Source organism: Pholcus phalangioides, unplaced genomic scaffold, assembly GCF_987345545.1.
Source record: "Pholcus phalangioides strain wild (caught in Gottingen) unplaced genomic scaffold, Ppha-v1.0 ptg000003l_1, whole genome shotgun sequence".
Lineage (NCBI taxonomy): Eukaryota > Metazoa > Arthropoda > Arachnida > Araneae > Pholcidae > Pholcus > Pholcus phalangioides.
This window is the reverse complement of record NW_028301596.1, coordinates 291,348-316,122: the sequence shown is the minus strand read 5'-3', so window position 1 is coordinate 316,122 and position 24,775 is coordinate 291,348. Positions and strand designations below refer to the sequence as shown.

At 37.5% G+C, this 24,775-nt stretch overlaps 2 protein-coding genes across 2 annotated transcripts; both read right to left on the bottom strand.

The window, feature by feature from the left end:
• Positions 1–5,316: 5,316 nt before the first annotated feature.
• On the bottom strand, positions 5,317–6,351 carry LOC149087858 (beta-3 adrenergic receptor-like). Its single transcript, XM_089244044.1, has one exon. It carries the CDS (start codon positions 6,349–6,351, stop codon positions 5,317–5,319), a length of 1,035 nt encoding a protein of 344 aa, XP_089100170.1.
• Positions 6,352–15,336: 8,985 nt separating this feature from the next.
• On the bottom strand, positions 15,337–23,713 carry LOC149087857 (beta-3 adrenergic receptor-like). Its single transcript, XM_089252558.1, has 2 exons — positions 23,568–23,713; positions 15,337–16,549 (listed from the first exon to the last, which is right to left on the bottom strand). Exons 1-2 carry the CDS (start codon positions 23,588–23,590, stop codon positions 15,439–15,441), a joined length of 1,134 nt encoding a protein of 377 aa, XP_089108684.1. The 5' UTR covers positions 23,591–23,713; the 3' UTR covers positions 15,337–15,438.
• Positions 23,714–24,775: the final 1,062 nt, after the last annotated feature.

Genomic DNA, 24,775 nt, shown 5'->3' with positions numbered 1-24,775 from the left:
ATTATATCTCCCCGTTAGCGGAGACCAAAATTTTTGGTCCCATGGGTGTATATTCGCGAAAAATAATTACAAGACCGGCAACGGTTCCTCGGATATGGAATGGATGATAAATGCTGCAAAAAATGTCTGTGATTTTTAATAAATTCATGATATTTTTTATACCGAGACGCATATTGTGGGGTCGAAAGAGCAACGGCAATTGAGCAGTTGAAAATAACATCCCAAATGTGCATTGCTTTTCAATAGCGCTCAACGAAATGTTCATGGGCGTGGCTCAAATGAGTATTTCTTCGAGCTTGCCATGGTAATTTGAACATCACTGAACAATTTGAAATTAGGAAACTTTTCTATTCACAAAACCACAAAAGGGGAAAATATATTCTATGTCGTGACAAAATGTAGTGAGAAAGGGCGGCAAAATGAAAAAATAAGCACTAAAATGAAGAAAAAGAAACAAACTCAAAAGCACTGAAGTATGTTCTAAGAAAAAAGAAAAATATGCAGTAAAACTAAAAAATACGCGCAAAAAATGAAAACAAATCTAGATTTTTAACAACTGGATGATGCGTAGATATATTTTGGAAAGAGAGAAATTGAACTGCCCCTGCGGGGAATCGGACCGAAGTCATCACTATCACTTTCCGGATGAACGCCCTAGACCACAGAGGCAACGAATCCCCCAATCTTTCCTTGGAGCACGTGTGCAGTGAACGGAACAGGACCGTCGTACATCGACGGTAGGACCTAACTCAGGCCAAAGCTCATAATTGCTGACAACACCACCAGATGGCGACTTATCCGAGGATGATGTCACTCTCCACGTTCACCCGGAAAGTGAAAGGACGTGGGTTCGATTCCCCGTAGGAGCCAAGTTGAAAATTTTCTCTTTCCAAAAATACATCTTCGCATAAGCCAGTTGTTGAAAACCTTTGTATGGATAGCGGATATCCTCGGATGAATCGGGATTTGCAGGAGAAAAACAAAAATGCTGAAATAGTTCCTCGAAAAAATATTAAAGAAATTGGATTAAATTTGAAGAATGAAAATTGTCTTGAAAACATACGATTGTAATTATTTGTAAGTCGACAAATGCTAAAAATATGCACTTATTCTAAACTTTCGGTGATTATTTGCATTTATATATGCACTAACAATAAAAAGTGCCAAAATATGCAATTGCATATGCACTTATGGACTTGCATATGATCCGGGCTGTACTCATTAGGCTGGTATTACACTATAAAAGTTTGATAAAATCCCTTTTATAAAACTTGAAAAATCTAACCAATAAGGTTATTGGCTACATTCTAGAAAATGCAACCTGTGACCTTATTAGCTGCATTTTTCAAGTTTTATAAAAGGACTTTTATCAAACTTTTATAGTGTAATACCGGCCTTACAAAGAAATACTTCGATTTCGTCTCTCGTCCTTAAAATTCTCAAAAGCGTTTTGTTTCTACTTTTAAACGAGGTAAAACTTTTCCTAGAAATGGGAGCTCAACACGTTTCGTTTTATAATAAAACACGAGCTAAATTTTAGCATTCTTAATTGATATTATAGGGCATTTCAATCACTTTCATATGCAATTTCGAGGAAAAATCAACTAATAAAACATATTTGTTATGCACTGCCAAGTTTAAGTGGGGGAATTGGATTTGTGATCACAAAAGACGTTCAGAAGAGCATATTCTCAATTATATTTTTCTATATGCTGATCGATAATTTGATCAATAAAAACGTTGGTTGGCAGGTAAGTAGAATTAATTTTCTCGTTATACTAAATTGGTAAGCCATATTAGGAGGGAGGGTAAAACATATGGGGGGTTGGCCAACAGGCGGCCAATACCTTATTTTCTTCACGTCATTTCGTCCCACTTCGTCAGAATGCTATGCAAAGTGGCACGTTAAAGCACCAGCTTGCTGATGAATTTTACAATATCAAAGCAACAAAAAACCAATGTGACCATGTGATTCATCAAGGGAGCACCCCCTCTCGAAATGAGTCAGCTTCCTCCATAGAGGTCCTCAGACTAGAGCCCTGTTGCACTCCCTCCCAACCCCGTGAGGTCCACGAAAAATTTTCGTTTGTATTCATTTTACCAATGATTAAAATTCGAGGGCTCCGACCTAGGAACGGGAGCCAATACAAATGTCTTTGATGGACCCCGTGAGAGTGGATTTATACCGACCTTCCGCTTTAGCAAACTTTTTACTGTTAAAGCAACAAAAAGCCAATGAGATCCATCAAGGAACCGCTGAAATGAATCAAATTTTTTTTTTCATTAAATATAAATTATTCATTTATTCAGAGAAGTTTTTTTTCCCATTAAACGTGTGAATTCCCATCAGTTTTTTCTGAGGGGATTTTCATCAATTCTAACTTTTTTTATATAAAATTTGGACTTTCATTAAAGTATCGCTAATTATTTTTTCTTGTCGCATGAATTTTGTGTAATTTTGAAAAACTACTCTTCAATCAAATTTGAATTCCCATCAATTCTGAAGTACTTTTTTTTTAAACAAATATTAATTTTCATTAATTCGGAAATTATTTCATGTAATAATTGTTGTAATAAATAACTGGGATAAATCATTTATCATTATCATTTGTTAATTTTGAAATTATTTCTCATTGATTCTGGAATTATTTAATTCTGAATTTGTTTCTTTCACAATTTCTGAATTAGTTCTCATTCTTTCTTCATTTCTGAAACTATTACTCATTCTTTCTTCATTTCCGAAACTATTTCTTTCTTTAATTCTGAAATTATTTTTCATCAATTGTTTAGCTATGTAATTATTTCTCATTAATTCTGAAATTAATTCTGAAATTAATTCTGAAATTAATTCTCGTTAATTCTGAAATTAATTCTCGTTAATTCTGAAATTAATTCTCGTTAATTCTGAAATTAATTCTCGTTAATTCTGAAATTATTTCTTTCATAAATTAATAAATTATTTAATTCTGAAATTAATTCTCATTAATTCTGAAATTATTTCTTTCATAAATTAATAAATTATTTAATTCTGAAATTGTTTCTTATTAATTATTTAATTCAAAATTATTTCTTTTAATCATTTAATTCTAAAATATTTCTTTCATAAAAATTCCGAAATTATTCCGTTTTCTTCCCTTCCGTACCAAGTTTAAAAGGCATGTATTCTGAAATGAAAGATTAAAACGGGAATCGACGGGACAAGAAGCGGAGATGAATTAGCTAATGCTGACATCTGTTGTCGATTGGACGAACTGTAACTTCGAGAGCACCGAAATCAAGAGGAGCCTATTCGAGCACAGCGATGCATGATGTGGGGCCTCCACAGTGAGGGCTCTGGCAGCAACGTGGTGAGTTCAAAACAACTCCACCTAGTCACATTCTACTGTTGAACATCACTAGTCTCGAGATACAATGCAAAAGTATTTGTAAATTATTTATATAATTTACATAAAACTTTGTTCGAGAGATTTCTCGTTTCAGATGCCTGTAATCGCAAAAAATGACACAAAAAATTGGATTTTGGTTTTTTTTATTGACAGAGTCGATAACAATATGCAGTCAGTTTACGATAAGTCGAACTGTAATATCTGGTCTAGCCGAAGTTTTCACTCAGCCCCAGAACTTTTCTCGTATTTTAATGTTAAATTTAACCTTAACTTGAAGTTTTCTACCTTTAAGTCGAATAAGTCGAAGTTTTCGGGGATGAGAGAAACTGGAAAAAAATAGAATTTAGCAATAGAATTTAGAATTTAGCAATAGAATTTAGAATTTAGCAATAGAATTTAGAATTTAGCAATAGAATTTAGAATTTAGCAATAGAATTTAGAATTTAGCAATAGAATTTAGAATTTAGCAATAGAATTTAGAATTTAGCAATAGAATTTAGAATTTAGCAATAGAATTTAGAATTTAGCAATAGAATTTAGAATTTAGCAATAGAATTTAGAATTTAGCAATAGAATTTAGAATTCACCACTTACCATTTAGAATACAATTTAGGATTTAGTAATACGATTTAGAATTTAAAAGATACAATTTAGAATTTAAAAGATACAATTTAGAATTTAAAAGATACAATTTAGAATTTAAAAGATACAATTTAGAATTTAAAAGATACAATTTAGAATTTAAAAGATACAATTTAGAATTTAAAAGATACAATTTAGAATTTAAAAGATACAATTTAGAATTTAAAAGATACAATTTAGAATTTAAAAGATACAATTTAGAATTTAAAAGATACAATTTAGAATTTAAAAGATACAATTTAGAATTTAAAAGATACAATTTAGAATTTAGCAATCAATTTAGAATTTAGCAATACGGTACAATTTAGAATTTAGCAATACGGTACAATTTAGAATTTAGCAATACGGTACAATTAGAATTTAGAAATACGGTACAATTTAGAATTTAGCAATACGGTACAATTAGAATTTAGAAATACGGTACAATTTAGAATTTAGCAATACGGTACAATTAGAATTTAGAAACACGGTACAATTTAGAATTTAGCAATACGGTACAATTTAGAATTTAGCAATACGGTACAATTAGAATTTAGCAATACGGTACAATTAGAATTTAGAAAAACGGTACAATTTAGAATTTAGTAATACGATTTAAAATTCAAGATACAATTAAGAATTTAGCAATACAGCACAATTTAGAATTTAGCAATACGATTTAAAATTTAAGATACAATTAAGAATTTTGCAATACAATTTAGAATTCAGCAATGTAATTTAGCATTTAGAATACAATCTAAAATTTAACAATATGATCTAGAATTTAACAACAATATATAATTTAGAATACAATTTAGAATTTAGCATTTAGAATTAACTATATTTGCAAATAATCCTTCTTTAATAAATCTCTCTTTTTCCCCTCTAAAAACGGAATTTCCGATAAGTCGAACTAACGATAACTCGAAGTTTTTTGTCAGCCGCTGCACATTCGACTTACCGCTATTTGACTGCACATAAGCCTATACATGCATGCATTCATTCAATGGGGGGATGGACAGTCATTTTTTACACAGGGATTAGCGCTCAGTAATTCAATTAGTGATCAATAATATTACATTTTTGCTGTTACATTATTTTGACTGAATGACGTTCCGTTTCTTAAGTCAGTTCTCACAAAAATCAACGCATGACATTTCTACGTCACTTTACACTGCTGGAATCCATGCAAAAAAAAGTGTTTCCCCTAATTCAGTAAAGTTTGAGAAAACAGCATAGACCGTTGTGCGGTAGAACACTTCAAATTCCACAGGAAATTGAGGAAAAGTGTTTTCCAATAAAATGGAAGCTACTGTCGCTTTTTGCACGTCAAGTGATCCCTGGCAGCTCTGTACAGTTTCACGACGGCTGTCCTGTAGTCTTTCCTCAGGATGGCATACACGAAAGGGTTGCATGCACTGGAACAGAACTGCAAGGCCGTGATCACGTGACCCGACCATACCGGTATCTTCCAATCGGAGTTGACAGCGGAATAAATTCTGAATACCGCGTACGGAGTAAACGTCACGAAGTATACTATAATGAGTACGTACAGTACTTTCAGGTTCGCCCTAGTGCAACGGCTGCAGTAGTTGGTGAAGCCCGATGGAGCGGATGTCGTGCTGCTGCCTTTACTCCTCCTATAATCCGAGGAGTCGCAAGGTTGGAAAGCGACGGCCTGTAGACGACGCACCGCCATAAAGGTGCGGGCATTGAAACATATCATCGCCAAGGTGGGGATTCCGAAAGACAACGAAACTAACACCGCCAAGAATACGTCCGGAGAATGCTTCTCGTTGATCCAATCGATCCTACAGGTGACCCCGAGACCCTTTATCGACAGCCAGACGCCAACGAATGGCGTCAGTGCCAACACGAATCCTTGTATCCAGGTGTAAGCGCATATAACCTTGGCTTTCCTAGGTGTCATCAATCTCCTGTACAGCAGAGATTTGGTGACCGCCAGGTACCTGTCGTAACTGATGAACGCCAGAGTCGTATTGGCTATGGTTATGTTCATGCAAGTCGCGAATGCGTATATGTGGCACGGGACCATGCCGAATCTCGGATCCCTCGAAATCAAGATTATACCTTTCGGAATCATGATGAAAACTGCGCTGCAGAAGTCAATGGATGCGAGGTTCGCGATGAATATGTTCCCTGGTGGTTTCCTCAAAGTGCCTTCGGTTATCGTAGCGATGAGTACGATGCCGTTGCCAACGAATGCCGTGAATGCTATCATTATTATTACGGATCCAAACGCAGTGTGCAGCGGTGCTTCGATCTCCAAGAAACCCTCTGTTGCACTTTGGCTGGGTTCTGCCGTGTCAAGTTGGTTATCCATATCAACCTTAATTTGGAAAGAAATGAAGAAATCGATCATAACATTGCATAAAATCTCCAGCATCAAACTGAAAACCAATCATCACAAGAAATGCACGTTTGTTTCGAAAAATTTGAACGTCCCAGTAATTTGCGAACACAATTCATGAAATGCTCAAGCTGTTAAGACGAAATTTACAGCATTGCTGTTATTTGCATTTCCATAGGACCTTCTTGAGCATATCGGTGGCGAAAAATTTCAATAAAATATATTGAATGCGTCCAAAAATGCCAAATTAATTTGTCTTCTTTGTTTCAAAAAATTAGAATATCTGACTTGAAAAGGATTATTACGTGAACATTTTCGTGCAAATTTACATCAACTTGATCGAATAAGTGTTGTATGTCTTTTCTGGTTATGTATGTAAACCTAGAGTGTTTCAACTTTCGCATTACGTGTAGAAAAGCGGTGCATTTATGAAAACGCAGTTATATGTTTATTTGCTTGGACACAATCAGAAAACGCGTGCTAACATCGGACGAATACATTGTACAGTGACCATCTCGGGCTTTGACCATGGATTTTATGCACCAAGACATTGAATTGATGTCTCTGGCACATATCCGGATTGTACTTTAACGGTGAATCTCATCGTCGCTATTGTAGAGCTGATTGTAGCTACTACTACTACTAAACCAGACATGCACCTCGTCCATATTCCTCTGCGGAACTTCTAACGAATTGGTACATGTTGGAATGTGTGTGGGTGCGTGTAGTGAACCTTTCGTGAAGTTTGTTTCTGTGTAATGTTGTTATGTATAGTGATGCCATCTGCCATCAATTTTTCTAACTATGCACGAAGTGTTATGATTGAGTAGTATACCGTTTATAGGTCTGTTGCTCTCTGTGGCGAGAGCTGATTGTAGCTGGTGTCCAATCGATCAGCTTTTTTCAGCACGACTCCACAATCTGTTGATAGGATCATCATCCAGCACTAATACATGGTTATGTCCATTTTTGGCCTTGACCATGGATTTTGAAAACATATTTACAGGGAAATTTAATTTTCCATCAAGATTTTGCCCATGTGAATTGCTGCAGCATCGATGCAACTTCTTGAACATGGTCAAAATCTTGATGCGCAAATAAAGTTTCCATCTCAGTACAAGTCTGATTCCTGGAATCAAAAAGGTAGAGATCTTAAGGTGCACCTTCATCCAGAGAGGTCTTCTGATTCACCTTTCTCTACGTTCTGGTTCCAGCAGTTGAAGACCTTGTTTGAAGATGGAAAAACGCAGATCGTATCGAGAATTCAGCAATGTCCATCCGTTCTTTGTGCCTCGAATCGCTGGTATGTAATGACATAATTAAACTAGTGCCATCAGATTTATTTTTGGAACAGCTAAGAGACGATACCAATGTTTATATGCGTTGCGAACCCCTCTCGAACTATAGAGTAAAATTACTTCGTTACGAAAGCGGGCCGCGAGCCTGGTGCCTAGACCAGATGAGGTATTAAAACCGGAGTGATATCATTGGATTTGTTTCAAAAATGCCTATCAGACGACGCCATTGGTTTTTATTTGCGTTGTTAACCTGTCGAGATATAGCGTAAAACAAATTTGTTGTGAAAGCGGGCTACAAGCCCGGTGCCCAGATCAAAAGAGATACATAAATGGTGATAGACCTGAGTTGTGCTCGGTTTGAAAGAAAAAAAGAAAAGAAAGAAAGACTAAAATAGAATCATACACAACACTAGATACGCACTCAGACTGTTAGGTACGCACACTTACACTTCCGGCACAACTCACAAGGTAGTAAATTGCCCATGGCGATAGACCCGAGTTGTGCTCGGTTTGAAAAAAAAGAACGAAAGACGAAAAAAGGTTTTAGAACCAGAGGGGTATTATTGGATTCGTCTTAACGAGATCTATCCGCAGACATCAAAAGCGCTGATTTATACCGAACACTTCTTGAGATATGAACGTTTAAATTATCTCGTTACATAACTTTTTGCGAATGCACGCAGTGTCGTCGGATGATTTAGAAGACATATCCACATTAAAAAGAAGCTGGTAAATCGCAAAACAGCAGCTATTGGCTGTACAATAGTTCGTGGTTGTGGTCCAATCTATATCTGCGCCGAGACATCGATGCATTGCCTTGACGCATAAAATCCATGGTCAAACCCGAGATGGTCACAGTACAATGTATTCGTACGATATGAGCACGCGTTTTCTGATACTGTCCAAGCAAATACACATATAACTTTGCGTATTTAGAAATGTCCCGTTTTTCTACCCGTAATGCGGAGGTTGAAATACTCTAGGTTTACATAAATTACCAGGGAAGACATGCAACACTCTTTCGATTAAGCTGATGTAAATTTGAGGGCAAATATTCATGTAATAATCCTTTTCAAGTCAGATATTCGAATTTTTTTAAACAAAGAAGAAAAACTAATTTGACATTTTTAGACGCATTCAATTAACTTTATGTTAATTTTTTGCCACCGATGTGCTAAAAAACCTCTTAGAAGATGGAAATTCAAACTAAAGCCGTATTGTAAATTTTCGGATTCCCGCATGAACATTTCATGAATCGTGTTCGTAAATTTCTGGGACGTTCTAATTTTTGAAACAAACGTGTATATTGATTCAAATTTAAACCTCACAAACGCGCATGATCAATACTAGGGGTGTGCACAACATTTTCAGTCCGTGAATCAGATGTACGATGCGTACCAAAAACTAGAATACACAAAGTAGCACCGTATTTCATGGGAAATTTTCATAATTTCGAGACACTTTCCGCGGGACTGATGGAATCCCTTGGTAGGCCGCATTTGACCCGCGGGCCTGAAGTTCTACACCTCTGATAAATACAATCTTTACTGCCATCTATCGAATATAATTATCAACTTATTATAGAAGTTAGATAGCAATGATATCTGAATATATAAATGAGGGATTTTGATAGTTTCCTTTAGACGAATTCCGTTATAACGAACTCCAAGAGACCGGAGAAATCACTTCGTTATAAAAGAATTTCAGGTTGTTTGCATTGTTCCTATGTAAACTTATTTGAGGGATTAGAAAAATGTTCGTTAAAACGAGATTTTCGTTATAACGGGATTCTACTGTAAATTATCGTGGCGCACTGCGAAAATTCGTTGTTATATTAGGGAAGGGCAGCTTATATACTAGTACTAAGGTCACGGTAGCGCGTCTGACTCCTTATTGATGAGGCATGATATGAGATACGATATTTAATTATGAAATTATATTGAAGATATTTACACAGGTACATAATTTACATGAGACACCCTACGATGACGTGGGGTGTATCTCGTGTCAGAGCTACAGCTGATCTGATGTTCTCACACACGTGGATGCCCCCTTTGGAGGGTCCGAACTCCGAAGGGGGCATCCAGTCACGCGATCACCTCGTCCTTCAGGACAGAATGTACTGAGATACTTTCACGTGACCAAAGCGTACTTGGTAGGAGAGCCAATGTTAAAAGTATAATAATACATAAGAATATTCAGGCTTTACAGTACTTCCACCCCAGTGTCAATGTTGGATTCGATAGAAATCCGTGAAACGTACTCGACGTCCAGATCGTGTGGTCACTGGTGGTTTCGGCTTCGTGGACGAGTCCTCCGACGTAGAGTCATTAGCTTGCGTCACCAGTGACGTTGTATTTTCAAAGGGAGAATGCTGGTTTTAAGCGGTCAATGGAAACCGAACTGTTTTGTCGTTGATTTGAGCACTTTTTTGTTTCTGTCGATAACGTGAAAGGGACCATCATATGGTCTCCTTAGTAATACGCGAGTGGCATTCATCAGTTCTGGATACCTGCACGTGCGCCCAGTGGCACATAAGGGCCACAGACCGCAGCCTGGGATTTCAAAAAAAGTGTGGGAAAAAACTTGTGAGGCAAGTAACACAAATTAGGACTCAAATTGTCAACCTTGATCAGTTGTTATAACTGATGGAGTACCATATAATGGGATACCCAACAGTTATAAAAGGCTTCCGCTACAGTTGGAGCTTTGATGTCTTTTATTGTTTGTGCTTCTGGCCATTGGGGAAAACGATCAATTATGGTCAAACAGTAAGAATAACCATTTGATGGAGTTAATGGACCCACTATATCCGGATGAATGTGGTGTGGTCAAATTTTGCAGATAGCCTAGGAAATTCCTTCAAGGAAGATTTGACATGTCTGCGGATTTCACTTTTCTGACAAGCCATGCAAGAATCCCCCCCGCCCCCATTTTGTTAGTTCTTTATTGATACGAGGCCAAACAAAGCGAGAACGGATTTGGTAGATCGTTCTCCTGATGCTTGGGTGCGTTACGTTATGTACATAATCAAACATTATTCCTATACTGCACAGGAATGTAAGGACAGGCACTTCCAGTAGAGATATCACAAATTAAATATATGTCAGATTCGGGAAGTTTAATTTTTCTCAATTGTAAACCATAATTTGAACCACCCATCAGTTTTGACAATTTATCATCTGTTGCTTGAGCTTCAGCGATTTCCCTGAAATTAATTGGGCTTGGTATTGAAATAGTACATATGCGGGACATTATATCGGCTGCTATGTTCTCTGAGCTAGGAATATGGCAAATGTCACTCGCGAATTGGGAAACGAAATCCATGTGCCTGGTTTGGCGAGGCGAGCATTTGTCATTTTTGTGTAGAAGAAAGGGAGAGAGAGAAATTAAACATTCATAACAACAACATCAGTTATGTTGGCTTTCTTCACACGTATCCATATGTGCAAACAAAGCCAATGTTACCATTCGGAATCAGTATCCTGGACCATAGCTATGTTCAGTTAATCAAGTAATTATACATTAAGTATTAACAAATTTTGAGTTTGCATGATTTTACTGTCCGCTATCGAGAGCGTCCGCTAACGGGGAGTGAAATACATTAAAACCCTATTCCACGGGACCAGGGATCCAGTGTCCGTGAACGGGAGGTGTCCACTAACGGGAAGTGTCCGTTAAGGGAGGTTTCCCTGTATTTCCACTAGAGCATAGTTTTAATCATGTTAAATGTCAGAGGAGACGCCTTCTTACAGTTTAAGAAAACTATAAGAGAAGTACAGTAGACTCTCGATAATCCGGCCGTGCGTTAATCCGTCTCATCCAGTAATCCGGCGATTTTTAGGCGGGTGTTTTCCCAGCACATATATAGAAGAGGAAAACATGCCACTGTGTGTACCTGTGCGCAGAAGTTTAAATTATTTAAGTAGGCTTTTTGAATTGACTTCCAGTAATTCGGCGATTCCGATAATCCGACACACCCTGGTCTGATATGTGCCGAATTAGCGAGAGTCTACTCAGAGACACTCTACTGTATTTATAAGAGAAACAATATACTTTAACAAGAAAAAGTATTTTCATACTTACCTTTAAAATGCTAAATATATTTTTCAGATGGATTCTTGCAACCTCCGATGAAAGGGTTCATTTGAATCTCGTATATCAAGGTAATATATTAGTAATATCTTTCTCCTAAATAATTAAGAGAAAGTCTAATAATTGCCATTCGACTTTGATCAAGACTATTGACCAGCTTCATTCGAGCACGTTATGAGAATGGTGAGTGTAATATACCCCAGCTTCGAACGATTACCTTGAGTATCGTATACTTTTCTTACGATGCCGTCCGTCGTGTTCCGAGAGAGAGAGAGAGCACCGCAAGCAGATGGTGCTCGATAATGTTTGTTATGTAATTTCCGGTTCCAACATATCCCAAAAAAAAAAACCCAGAGTAAACACTACGATAACGTCGAATTGGTAATTGGTGATATAACAGGCCATTTCCAGGATAATTTCCAGTCAACATATCCATCATTTATAATGTTCTCGTCGATACTTATACTTCTTAAAAGCATAATCCATGAACGTTCTTATGTATCTACGTGTGTGTTGTTTGTCATTTCGACGGGAGAATCTATATTGACAGCGGTCTCGGGAGAGTCAGAAATCAATTTGCAGCTGTTACTGAATATGACCGCGCACATTTTGTCTGATAATAGATTGTAGTTACAGGGCATTTACACTTGGAGGGCTGGGCTATACGTTATCCCTATAAAGACCAACGACAGTCATTTTGACTGCTCTTTCTTTTTAGTGCAATATACTTAATCACACTTAATTTTTTCACGATGAAATGTAACAAGCATTGCCTCACATGCTTTATTTGTTAATTCCGAAGAAATTTACCATTTCTTAAGCATACAGGGTGTCCATAAAATGACACTTTCCAACATTAAATATTAAAATATAGAGAACAATTATTGACAAGATTTACCTTGAAAAAAAGATAGATAAACATAAATCACATCGTATATTGCTCTATTTTCATGAAGTGTGCCTTTTTATATGTGTGTCATGGTTCTTTCTATTCGGTTGTTCACGCACGCTGTGGATAACATATATTATGTTACGATAAATTTTCACATTGAGGAAAAACTAGCGAACTACTAAAATTTCATTCCACAAATTATAATTTATAAAGAGTACAATAATTTAAAAAAAAAAATACATCTTTGCTTTTTTTTTTTCATGAGTGTTGTCTGACTCAGACCAGTCACTTTCGGAATCACTAATTTCTCTTTCGGGTGCATGTAGTAGTGGAAGCTCATGATCTTCATCGTGAGCGTTTGCATCGCAAGTCTTCTCGGCCTCAGATACATTGTCCGAAATACCATTTACTAACAAAATATCATTATTGTTCTCCTAAGTATCCAACACGTCCCGTCTCCTAAGAACCATTTTTACATACTTTGAATGAATCTCTATTTCGTAGGAAGCTTTGAAAGCAGATGGTGGTGGCACGAAGAGTTATCTAAAGACTGACTAGAACAAAAACTAGCCTTGTCAGATAAACGATCAGAAAAAAAAGAAGTTCCCCCAACCGAGACTATACACAACTAAATATGAAATAGTGTCTTGATTGTGAATACATTAACTTCTGTTCTCTCCGCAAATAGTATTTTTACCTGGCCAGAAGCTGAGTAACGTGATACTACAAATATCATTATTTTACCTTTTTTTTTAAATGTTTTTTCCTTGTCTATATAATACTAGTGAATATGCATTTTGTCGTGTGTGTCATCAGTGAATGATAGGGAAGATATACCTGAAAAAAAAAAAAAACATTTATCGGCTGCCCCGACGAGAAAACATACACAATTTGCATGTAGCAGTCAAAATGACTGCGCTTGGCCGTTATAGGTATAAACGTTAAGATCTTCCGAACGAAACCTTTAATATCTTCACAAAAAATTTATACACCGAGAGAAATATAGAAGTGATGAAAAGCCATCAAAATTGGATGCGTACGTTACAAACTGTCGAAATTATAGCGTTTTCAAACTCAAAAACAGTCAAAATCTCTGGCTGTTCTGGTATTAAGGTCATGAATGAGTATTTGTGGTATACAAGGCAGTAAAGAAAGTCCCTGGGCAACAGTTTACTAGCGAAACGTTGATCCTAGCGAAATCGTGCTTCCAATCAGAAAAGGTATCTAAATAAGGTGTGGAACACTCTCAGATACGTCATTCACACTGTAAGAAGTTGTATATTTATAAAAATAAAAGAACTTTTTATACGGACACCCAATTAAAAAGTTGTTGCTCTATCTCTTCTGAGGCCAACCAAAAGCATTCCACGTTTCTAAGTGAATTTCAATATTAACTGAGACATTTGAATTCAAAAAGCAAAGATAACGTCAGAAAATGAGCTATTGCTTGCGTTTAATGTGTGACTCTGATTTGCAATATTTCCACTCATTTTCTATCTTTCAGCATCTCAATTGACAAACAAAAATTTTAACTAATTTTTCTAATTTTTTTTTCTGCACCAAAAAAAGAAAAAAAAAAATCTCGATCGTGGTAGTATAAATACAGTCGAATCCCGTTTTAACGAATACCGTTATAGCGAAAATCTCGTTTTAACGGACACCTTTTTAATCCCCCAAATAAGTTTACATCGAAACAATGCTAGGTAACCTGGAATTCCTTTATAACGAAATTTCGTTTTAACGAAGTGATTCCTCCCGTCTCTTGGCGTTCGTTATAACGGGTTTCGAGTGCAGTATGTGTATTACTGCACTCCTTATTAAATAGAACACTTGAGATTGTAAAATCATATATAACCAAATATTTTTAATTCACATAACATTTTAATATTGTGTAGTGATACGAATACATGAAGGACTTATTTTCACTTTTAAATTGTATGTAGAAGGCTGGGATTACACTATCAAAATTTGATGAAAGTTATTTTATAAAAGCTGAAAAATATGCAACCAATAAGCCCATCAGTTACATTCGAGTGAATGTAATCAATATGCTTATTAGTTGTTTTTTTCCCCAAGTTTTGTAAATCTTTTATCATACTGTTAAGAAAATTTTGTAAATAATCATTTATTACGTCATCTTTCACCTATGAATAGGCAATAACACTTTTCTCTTTAAATCTTGTGAAATTGACGACAAACTTGGCAAATTTAGCAACAGTTCTGATGATATGGCAATGTCATGACGTCAAAGGAAAGGATGGAGTCTCAGGAAAATATGGGAGAATGTTCTCAAAACATTTCCTGGTCTGTATAATAGTGCTGCCAGAGCAGAACTAAGGGCAGTTTGTTGAGTTTTTGAAGACGAGATCTCGTATTCTCAACCACCTCGTTGGGCATTTTGCCTGTTGTGGCATTGTACTTGTAATAGCTGCACAAACCGCATTCAAATATACCAATTCCTTTAATTTTTAAGATTTTTTTAAACCGCAGTCGATCCCGCTTAATCGGATAACGGATTCCCTCTCTTCAACGGATAAAATCCTCCATCATCAAAATACCTCCCACAGAGAATATGTTAAAGTTGTCCGCTTAATATGAGATAAATTTCAACGGCTTCTCCCCGATTAAGCGGGTATATACCGATTGTATTTATGAATGTATGGGACACCCTGCAAAAGTTATAGTATTATTTATTTATCCTAAAAATTCATTCAAAATGCTGTTGCAGTCTCATCTGTGGCAAACGATACACGAAGTTACTGTTCAACGTTATTTCTAAAATTTTGAACTTTTCGGGAATCGTGTAAAGATGGAGCGTGATTTCTTCTTGACTTTCAATCGGATACATCGAAACAGACTCGATATAGCTTGAGTGTATTCTTTCCTCAACAGAGCGTACACAAAAGGGTTGAGGGCCGACGAACAGAACTGCAGGACATTGAAAGTAATCGTGACGAAAGGTGGGATCATTCCAGACCCCGTTATAGCCGATATGAACTTAACGATTCCGTATGGTAAGAAGCACACGACGTAGATGGCCGTCAATACGTAGAAACTTTTCAGGCTCTTCCGGGCAGTCACGCTGCAGTATTTATCGGTGTTTCTACCAGATGTCGCATCTATCCTGTATCCCGTAACGACTGCCCTGCCGGTGTCTTCTCGAGAAACGACAGACACCATCTTCATGTTCCTGATGCATTTTAGTATCTTCAGGTTGTTGTAAAGTATCGACGTGAACGGTATTCCGAACCACAGGATCGCCGTCAAGCATAAGAACGCACTCCCCGTGTAATAGAATAGCGTGATCCTGGAACTTTCTCCAACATTGTTGAGGTCTATTTCTACTTTGCAGAGATTTTCGAGTCCGTCGAAGGCAACCCATGTCGAGGACGTGGGAATGAGGGCCAGGGTGACACCCGATATCCACGTCAGTGCGACCAGTATCCGAGCTTTCCGAGTCGTCATCAACTGCCCGTACTGGAGGCACCTGGTCACGGCGAGCGATCTGTCGTAGCTGATGATAGCTAACGTCGTGTTGGCCGTGGTGATTGCCAGGCATCCGACGAATATGTGCATGCGGCACAAACCTTCCGTCATTTCGAGTTGTGGGCAAACTAGACCTTTGGCTCTCGGTATCATGACGAATATAGCGTTCATGATATCTGCGGTAGCGAGCATCCTTACGAAAGCATTCCCTGGCGGTTTCCTCAACTTTTTGGTTTTCCAGGATACAGTCAAAACTAGGCCGTTTCCGAAGAGGGCGGTTAGCGCTATTATAAACGTTATACTGCCAAACACTAGCGATATGTCTTCCGGTATAGATAACGTAGAGCCATTCGATTTCAATGAATATCCCATCACAGCCGATGATCTTAGATTGACGGTCCTGAAAGAATGAGAAAAAAATTTAGTTTTTAAATTCATTTATAAATATACAGGGTGGTCATAAAATCACTTTGCCGATATACGAGCTCCTAGCAGTCACAAAAATCAACGAATGCGTATAAAATTTTCTAGATATAGGTATTTCCGAGTATGCGCTCGACAATGAAGAGAAGGGGAAAAAAATAGCTTTTTGCGGTTAAAGTCACATAGCAGCAAAATTTCGAAAAATTGAAATGGCAACACTCACGTTGATGCATTGCAAAGTGATCGGTGGATGGGAAAACGATAAGTAGGTTTGGAACTATATCTGCAACACCATAAACGCAGTATGCAACTGTAGGATGCAGACAAAAGAAATCTCCCAAAGGGTGTTGGTGCTCTAACCCTTCGGTGGCGGGGGGGGGGGGGCGGCTTCCTTCGGCACTAATGCGATCTGCATTGGTTGTTCATACATGTTTCTTTGTCTGCATCTATCGCCGGGTTTTATCATACGGCAGGTGCCGTTCCGACGCTATTTATGGTATTTTACTGCGCTGATCACTTTGCAATACATAAAAAGAGTGTTGCAATTTGAAGTCTTCGAAATTCTGTTGTTGTGACCTTGAACCGTGAGAACTAGGGTGTTTTCGTTTTTCTCTTCATTCTCGAATGCATACTTTGAAACACCTCGAATTTCATTCACATTCGTTGAATTTTGCGGCAGCTAGGTGCTCGCATATCGGTGTTATTTTGATGACCACCCTGTATCTATGACATGCTAAATTTACACGGCTGCATTTATAGGGTGATTTTTTCCATGCACGCTGAAAATGAGGACAAGAAAGAGGAATCCCCAATACGTATGAGGACGCTTTGAGTGACATAGAAAATGAGGACGTCTGGTAGCACTGGTCATAACTACATTGGGATAGATTCGAAATGGTCGCCTTGCCCAGTAAACAATGACTTTCAAATGGCCCTGACAGAAAGAAGTCGTGAAATAAATTACTGTGGTGCCATCTGTCAGCTAAAATTATACTTATTTTTGTGAACCGGTTCATTAAAATATCCAGGCGTGTCCACCAAATATATCGCATTCCATCTTTCTATCTGTCATTGTTTATAAGTTATGTCACTCCAAAGTTAAAAACCTTTCTGAAACACCCCGTATATAGCAAACGCCATGTGCCGCCGCCCACCCCCGGGCGGGAGAAAGGGTAAGAGTGAAGCTGATAAGTTTGCAGCCATGGGGCCCGGGATCAGAGGCCTATTCGTAGGTGAGGGCTAAGCGGCTGAAAGTTCGAAGTGGCCAAGAAAATTACACTAGAATAAAAGAATGCGGCACTTTTTTTCCATCCAGGCCTGTGATGAATTCATTTCTTTTTTAATATACACTTTGAACTTACTACAAATTCATGGCCTGGGGTCACCAGAGAATTCGATACAGCGATTGACAATGTATGCTGAAAAAAATATCCCATTGGATATAATTTTCGTGCTTGATCGAGACAAGAAACTTGACATTCGGGAGAATCACAGTCTATCTGTAGGAAAAAAATGCAAGTGCACAATTGCCGCTGTGGTGGTCGAGTGGTTATAGTGACGGACTCGCGACGCGAGGATCCGGGTTCGAACCCCACAGTGGTGGTCGGCTGAAGATGGTTTTCTGTGGTTCCCAACTTCAAGGCGCAAATGTGAGCCGATCTCCCCGTTAAAAAGTCTCGCCACAGAGAGCAACAGTCCTACAACGATAAATCATTCAATCATAACACTTCACTCATAGTTAGAAAAACTGGTGGCAGATGGCAGCACTACACGTAACAAGCATTACAGAGAAACAAAAAATTTCACGTCATGTTTCACTACACGCACATTCCCGTATGTACCGATTCGTTGGGGGTTCCGGGGGGAGGGGGGGGTGTGGTGTAGCAGTAGTAGGTAGGGCCTCCAAAAAATGGCTCGGGGATCCATGATGTTATTAAGTCAGCCATCTCGTTGGGCAATTTGCCTGTTGTGGCGTTGTATTTGTATTTGAACGTAGTGCAGCCCAGTGTTCGCCAATACGCATCTAGATTCGTGATTCGTGCATCAAAATTCAATTTTACTCCTGCAAATTTCGCTGAGGAGTGAAAATACTCCTTCAGATTTCATGCACTTTTTTTTACAGTTATTTATCTGTTTTTCATAAATTTGATCAAAATGATGTCTTCTGATGTTTTCTCTTTGTATGAAAAACTGATAAATAACTGTAAAATAAAAGTGCATGAAATCTGAAGGAGTATTTTTCATACACAAAAATACACTTTGAAATTTTGGAGAGGAGTAAAGTCATTCTTTCGGATAACAAAACTGCTACTGAAATGCTAGGGCAATTCATTTACAGTGTTGTCTGTCCTCCACTTTAATTTTTTCTGAATCTGAATATCCCAGTTTGTCGGTGGCACCGAAGACTCCATTACCACGCAAGAATAATACTAATGTTTTAGTATATACATAAAATGATTATAATTTTGTAACCATGAATATTTGTATGAGCACATATTTGCTGCCAGTGTGTATTGTATTTATAGTAATGTTTATGTGCATTCCCAATTATGTGAAAAAGGGAAACTTATGCTATGTAAATAAACATATGTGAATAATTGAAATGTGAATGCCCAGCATTGGGAACGGAGGCTCTGTTTGTTTATTCCCGTCACAGTGGAGGCTGTGCTTTCATCTGTGTGTGTGTATATATTGCATATTATGTAAAAAGAAAGAGAAGCAAAACTGCTCAGCACTGTGGACAGAGGCTTTGTTTCCTCGTTTCCCGTCACGGTAGAGGCGTCGTATATATTTTGCGTGTATTGTGCATTTAGACATACGAATCTTCCACCTCAACATGCCAACTTCAGCTTCTTACTTGCCACACAAGTTTTCTCCTTACTTCTTTTGAAATCCCAAGTTGCGGTTTCCAGCCCTTATGTGCCACTGGGCACACGTGCAATATTTCTCCCTGGTCATTGGGTTCAGCTATCAATTTTACCCAAATGGCTTATTAGTTACATCGACTTGATAGCTGTCTTCATAGGGAGAACGACGCGAGTGATTTGATACTTGTGAGCACGGAGCCACCGCTATAAATCTTTGCTAAATTTTCCGACACAACCCTGCCTCTTTTGAGGTAACGGAAGTAAGTTGCTTTGTATCAGTCCGGGGTTGTGAGCGGTTCTATCTATCTATCCATTACCACGCTTAGGTGCCAGTTCATACATGCATGCATAATACACTTATGTCAAAAAATAATAATAACCTCTATTATAAATTTACATTATGATATTGTATTTCTTTACAATGATTTGTAATTTTTCAAAAACCTAATGCTCTAGTATCGTAATCCCAAGCCAACATTGCAGCTTTTACAACCCATCATTATGCATGCAATTTATATACACAATTTTTCCAGAAACCAATGGTTCTAGACACAATTAGAAGAATTTGAAAACAAATATAATCAATTTAAATGAATTGGTATTTACAGATTTCCAATTTTCGTGCAGTGTTTTATGTTTATACATATGTATTTAAAAATTATGTATGTAAGCAGCACACATGTGTTATTTTTGCACGTTACATGATTGTTTTATTTACATATACCATAATAAAATGAGAAACAATAAGGATAACAAGGCATACAGGCCACATAAAAGACAAAATAAAGACTCATATCTAGTTAATTAGTAAGATTCTGCCAGTCCCTGCAGAGAATGTTCTTTGGCCTTGCGTATTTAGCCACATTATCATATCTATAGGTTTGAGATGTTTCTAATATGCGAGATTCTCTGCTGCTCTTAAATTGTTTTCGGCACAGCTTTTTAACGTAATTGAAGATAGCTATGTGTATCCTTCTTAATGTCTTCGTTTCGAATATAATATGGAGACTTAGGGTGATCCTTCTGAGGAACTTGTTTTGGAATACTTCAAGTACGTACATTTCAGCCTTCCTGGCATAGGTCCATCCAGAACATGCGTAGGTAGAGAAGAATTGGACGACGAACAACCGCCTTATAAAAGAGAACCCGGTTGTAATATTATGTGTGACAGCATGTTAGTTTACTCATACATTTAGTATCCAACCAGACGTACTTTACGGATACCTGCTTTCAACTGTTAGTTGATTTGAATTAATTGTACTTTTAAATTTTTATGCGCTTTAAAAAATTATTATTTAATACTGTAAACTTTTATTTATAATTTTATATATATATATACACACACAAAATTATAGCATCTTGAATCATTTTTTTTACATAATTTATTTTTTAAAGAGACCAAGCACATTCATGAACACTAAAATTATCCCCAACACTATGAATACACCTGCGACTTTCACTTTTAAGTTACAGGATAGATGGCAGCACATAAAGCAAGTAAAGTCAGTAGTTCCTTGTCTTGACATCACTCCCTTTCGAGCAGAAAGTACGGTAACCTTACGGGTAAAAACGCGATTAATGTAGAGCCAGAACTAGTAGGAAGGAGTGATAGGCGCAACTGCCTGGGCGGAGACCTTGAGGGGCGGCAAAGTTAATCGATATAAAAGGAAAAAAATATGTTTTACTTCTCAAAACATGCTACTAAAATATTATTGTAGAATTATAAATTTTAGATTGACGGAGGGGCCAACAAAAATCAGGTTTCCCCTCCTGGGAAAAATCCTAGTCACAGCACTGGTTGAAACACTTTTTTCTATGAAAATTAAAATACATGTGTACACAGTTCTCTCTCATACGTAAATGTCTATTGAGATCTAGAATTTCAAAGGAACTAATAGCTATTCTGGCAAATTTCCAGCCATTGTAGACTTGAGGACACAAAGTGATCTCCATCACCAATATCTCCTGGAATTACTCCTTGCGGCTCTTTATGAGGAATACAGCAAACCGCGCCCCCACATTTAACCATTTTTGTCGCACCACGGTCATTTTCTGCACACGAGGGCTAATTAGACCGGGACCTACAATTTATTGTCGATTCCGAACGGCAGGCTTGTTTTATTATACTCGTCGAGAGGTTGGTGTGCTAACCCCTCGACGGGGACTCCCGGCGGTCGCCGTTTTTTTGTTGCACCCCTGTATCAGGAACGTTTTCTGACAAGGACGAACCGGGTATCGAACTCGCGACACCTCTAGACATCCTTTGGTACTTTAGGCGAGTATCTTATCGACCTGGGCCACCGCCTTCCCCCACGTTAACACAAGACCTGTTGTCTAAGCATGAATATTTAGGGGGGGGGGAAGGAGACTTACTGCAAATCTCCAGGAATACGCATTTCAAGAAATATCGAAGGGTGCTCAACTTTTTCGGGAGTGCGCGTTTGAAGCGTGTTACGGCGTCTCACTTGAGCTATCTAGAATTGTGCCTCGAGCCACTCAGGTGATCTAAAAGTGTGCCATGGTCCGTTTTAGTGATCTGGAAATGTCACGGGCAATTTAAAAGATCTGGAAATGTGCTAAGAGCCACTTAAGTGATCCTTAAAAATGCAGTGGGCCGCTTTTTTTATGTGAAATAATAAATCTCTTAAATCTGCCGCGGGCTGCTTAAGTGACCTCTAAGTGTGCTGCGAGCCACTCGAATGATCTGCAAATATGTCACGTGCCATTTAAGTAATCTGTAAATGTGCCACCACGTGTCGTTTAAGTGAACTGAAGATCTTACGCGGGTCCCCCAAGTGATTTGGTGCTTGGAGGCTACTTAAGTCACCTGGATATGCGTTTTTAGCAGCTTTAACGATATGGAAATGTGCCGCGGGCCATTTAAAAAATTGGATAATTTTTCGTGTATCACTTGAGGACTTTGGTTATTGCAGCTTAAATGAGAAAGAATCTCTGCAATCAAACAAAAAGTGTTATAACTATTTCATTACTGTTTTTCATTCATATTTGCTATCAAAAGTAATTGAGCTGTTACACGGCCCGCAAGAGCGCTTTTTAACAAAATACGACCAACTGGAAAGGTTGCGCACCATAACCGAAGTCTCCGTCTCAACAATTATCTCTAACATCTATAAATATAAAATTGCTTTTCTGTATCTGTGTATTGATAGGGACCACAATTTTTTTTTTCTCCTTGTAATTCGTAATTTTCTCCGGCACGACCACCCCCCTGGGGCAATGAGCTTATATCGCTTAAGGGACAGACCCTGGTAGTGCTCGGTCCATTCTGCCTGTATATACGTATGTTTTCTATAAATATCCACAATCTCAGACCGATCTCCACCCAATTTTGCAAAAATACCGTCAAAACGAAGGATACCAAGGCCACATCGCCATATGGCAATATCGGCTCATTGTCCACACGGACTGGATACCCCTGGCAATTTATTCATAAAAAAGCATACATTACAATCATAACAACTATAAAATCATAATCTAAGTGTAAAATCATATAATCTAAGTATAAAATCAATTGCGAGATCACACATCTACGTATACAATCGGAAATCAAGCATATAATCCATATTAAATTTTAATTCGAATATAAAGTCCTAAATCACATATTGAAATCAATAATAAGTCAGATGAAATTCATAATCGATTTCATTCTCAATTTCAAAAATACCAATTTTGGGATCTGAATCGAACTAGTCTGCTTTAAAAGTTCGTCGGAGCTGGGCAAACGTCCGAAATTGGCAAAACGCTGTCGGGCAACAGTGGTTCGTGGGCTTCAACAATCACTTTTGAAATATTCACACACTTTGGCTGCCGTAGTTCCCAAAAAAACCAACGCGTTTCAAATATATATTCCCCACCTTTACATATTTGTTTACTTTACACAGTATCGTTTGCCACTTTTTTGCAGTACATATAGGAAAACCCCGGGCAGTACCGAGTATTATAGATAGTTAAAAAAAATAAAATTGGAGCGATATTCAATGATTTTAAGAGTCTTTAATATTTGGAAGCAACATGTGCCCAGAACATTCTGTAAATATCTAATATTGTATTTATTTTAAATTAAGCGTCATTTATTGCTGTCTTTTCAATACAAGATTTGGTACTTACTCGTTGATTCCTATAATATCCATGAGTTTTTAAAGTCCGGAGGATTTTCACGCATTAACAATCATTTTTGTGAAGAAACGTAAATATTAAATTTTTGGTTGTTGAAATTTACATCTTACATGTAGATCAGAATTTTTTCAAGTGAACACATGGTATACGGCCAGTGGAGAAACGTTGTCTATCGAATTAAAACAGTCTGATAAAGATCGTTTCCCCCTCTGATCGTATATATATAAGGTGGGGTTCTTAATGCACTTTTCATGCATCTCAGATCGAATTATCAGTGTTGGTGTTTGCAGTTCTTATGCAATAACGTGAAAGATTGACGTGTGAATAGATATAATGCACCAATCTTTGCATGTTTCTGTGTGAATATATATTCTATGGGATTGTTATATCAGTGTCATTTTATTAAGTATAAATAAAGGAACACTAAAATATTGAAAAGCAAAGTTTAAACTTTTTACGTAGAAATGTTTCGAGAATGATTACCATTACTTAATCAAAGCACCTTAGATTTCATGGTTCAACTTATCTCATTTCCTGACTCATTGCTCGCAGAATCTAATAGAATTTCAGGTTAGCAGGTTAGAGCTGATTCTGAATGGCTGGACCGGGGGTCTTCAACGCATCACCGGCCGACACTTTAAAGGGGGGGGGGGAGCCAATATTTACAGAAAATGAAGAAAAAATTGATAACGTCTATACATCACTCGGAGCTGTAGTAGATTATTGTAGATTATATTTAGTAGATTGTCGCAGTCAGCCTAAGAACATGATATATATATAAATATTAATTGTAATATCGTTAATTTCTTTTAACCCTCGTATGCACACAGTGATTATGATCGTACTTCTCGAAAACTGCTTATCCGAATCCACCGAAATTTTTAGGACATCTTAATGAGACTTAGATGAGATTGAGATTTTTATGAAATTTAGAAAAAGTTCAGTTTTCAACCGCCAGGTGAAAAAGTGGAGCTTTTTTTTATTGAATTTACCCTTTTCTCATGGACCATATAGCTTTTTTTTCAGTGCAAGTTTTAATGGAATACGTCCACTAGAACAGGCGCTATATAGTAGGTCTGAGTAGTTTCAGTATACTGACATTACTCCGACCTATGTAGCGCCCGTTCAGGAGGACATATTGCATTGAAATATGTTATATGGTCCATGAGGAAAAAGGAAAATTCAATAAAAAAGGCTCC

What these genes read in the sequence shown, in the direction of transcription:
- LOC149087858 (XM_089244044.1), bottom strand. Translation starts at nt 6,351, where the DNA reads ATGGATAACCAACTTGACACGGCAGAACCCAGCCAAAGTGCAACAGAG.
- LOC149087857 (XM_089252558.1), bottom strand. Translation starts at nt 23,590, where the DNA reads ATGGATATTATAGGAATCAACGA. An exon ending in GATATTATAGGAATCAACGA is followed by an intron (nt 16,550 to 23,567) that starts GTAAGTACCAAA and finishes TCATTCTTTCAG; the next exon opens with GACCGTCAATCTAAGATCAT.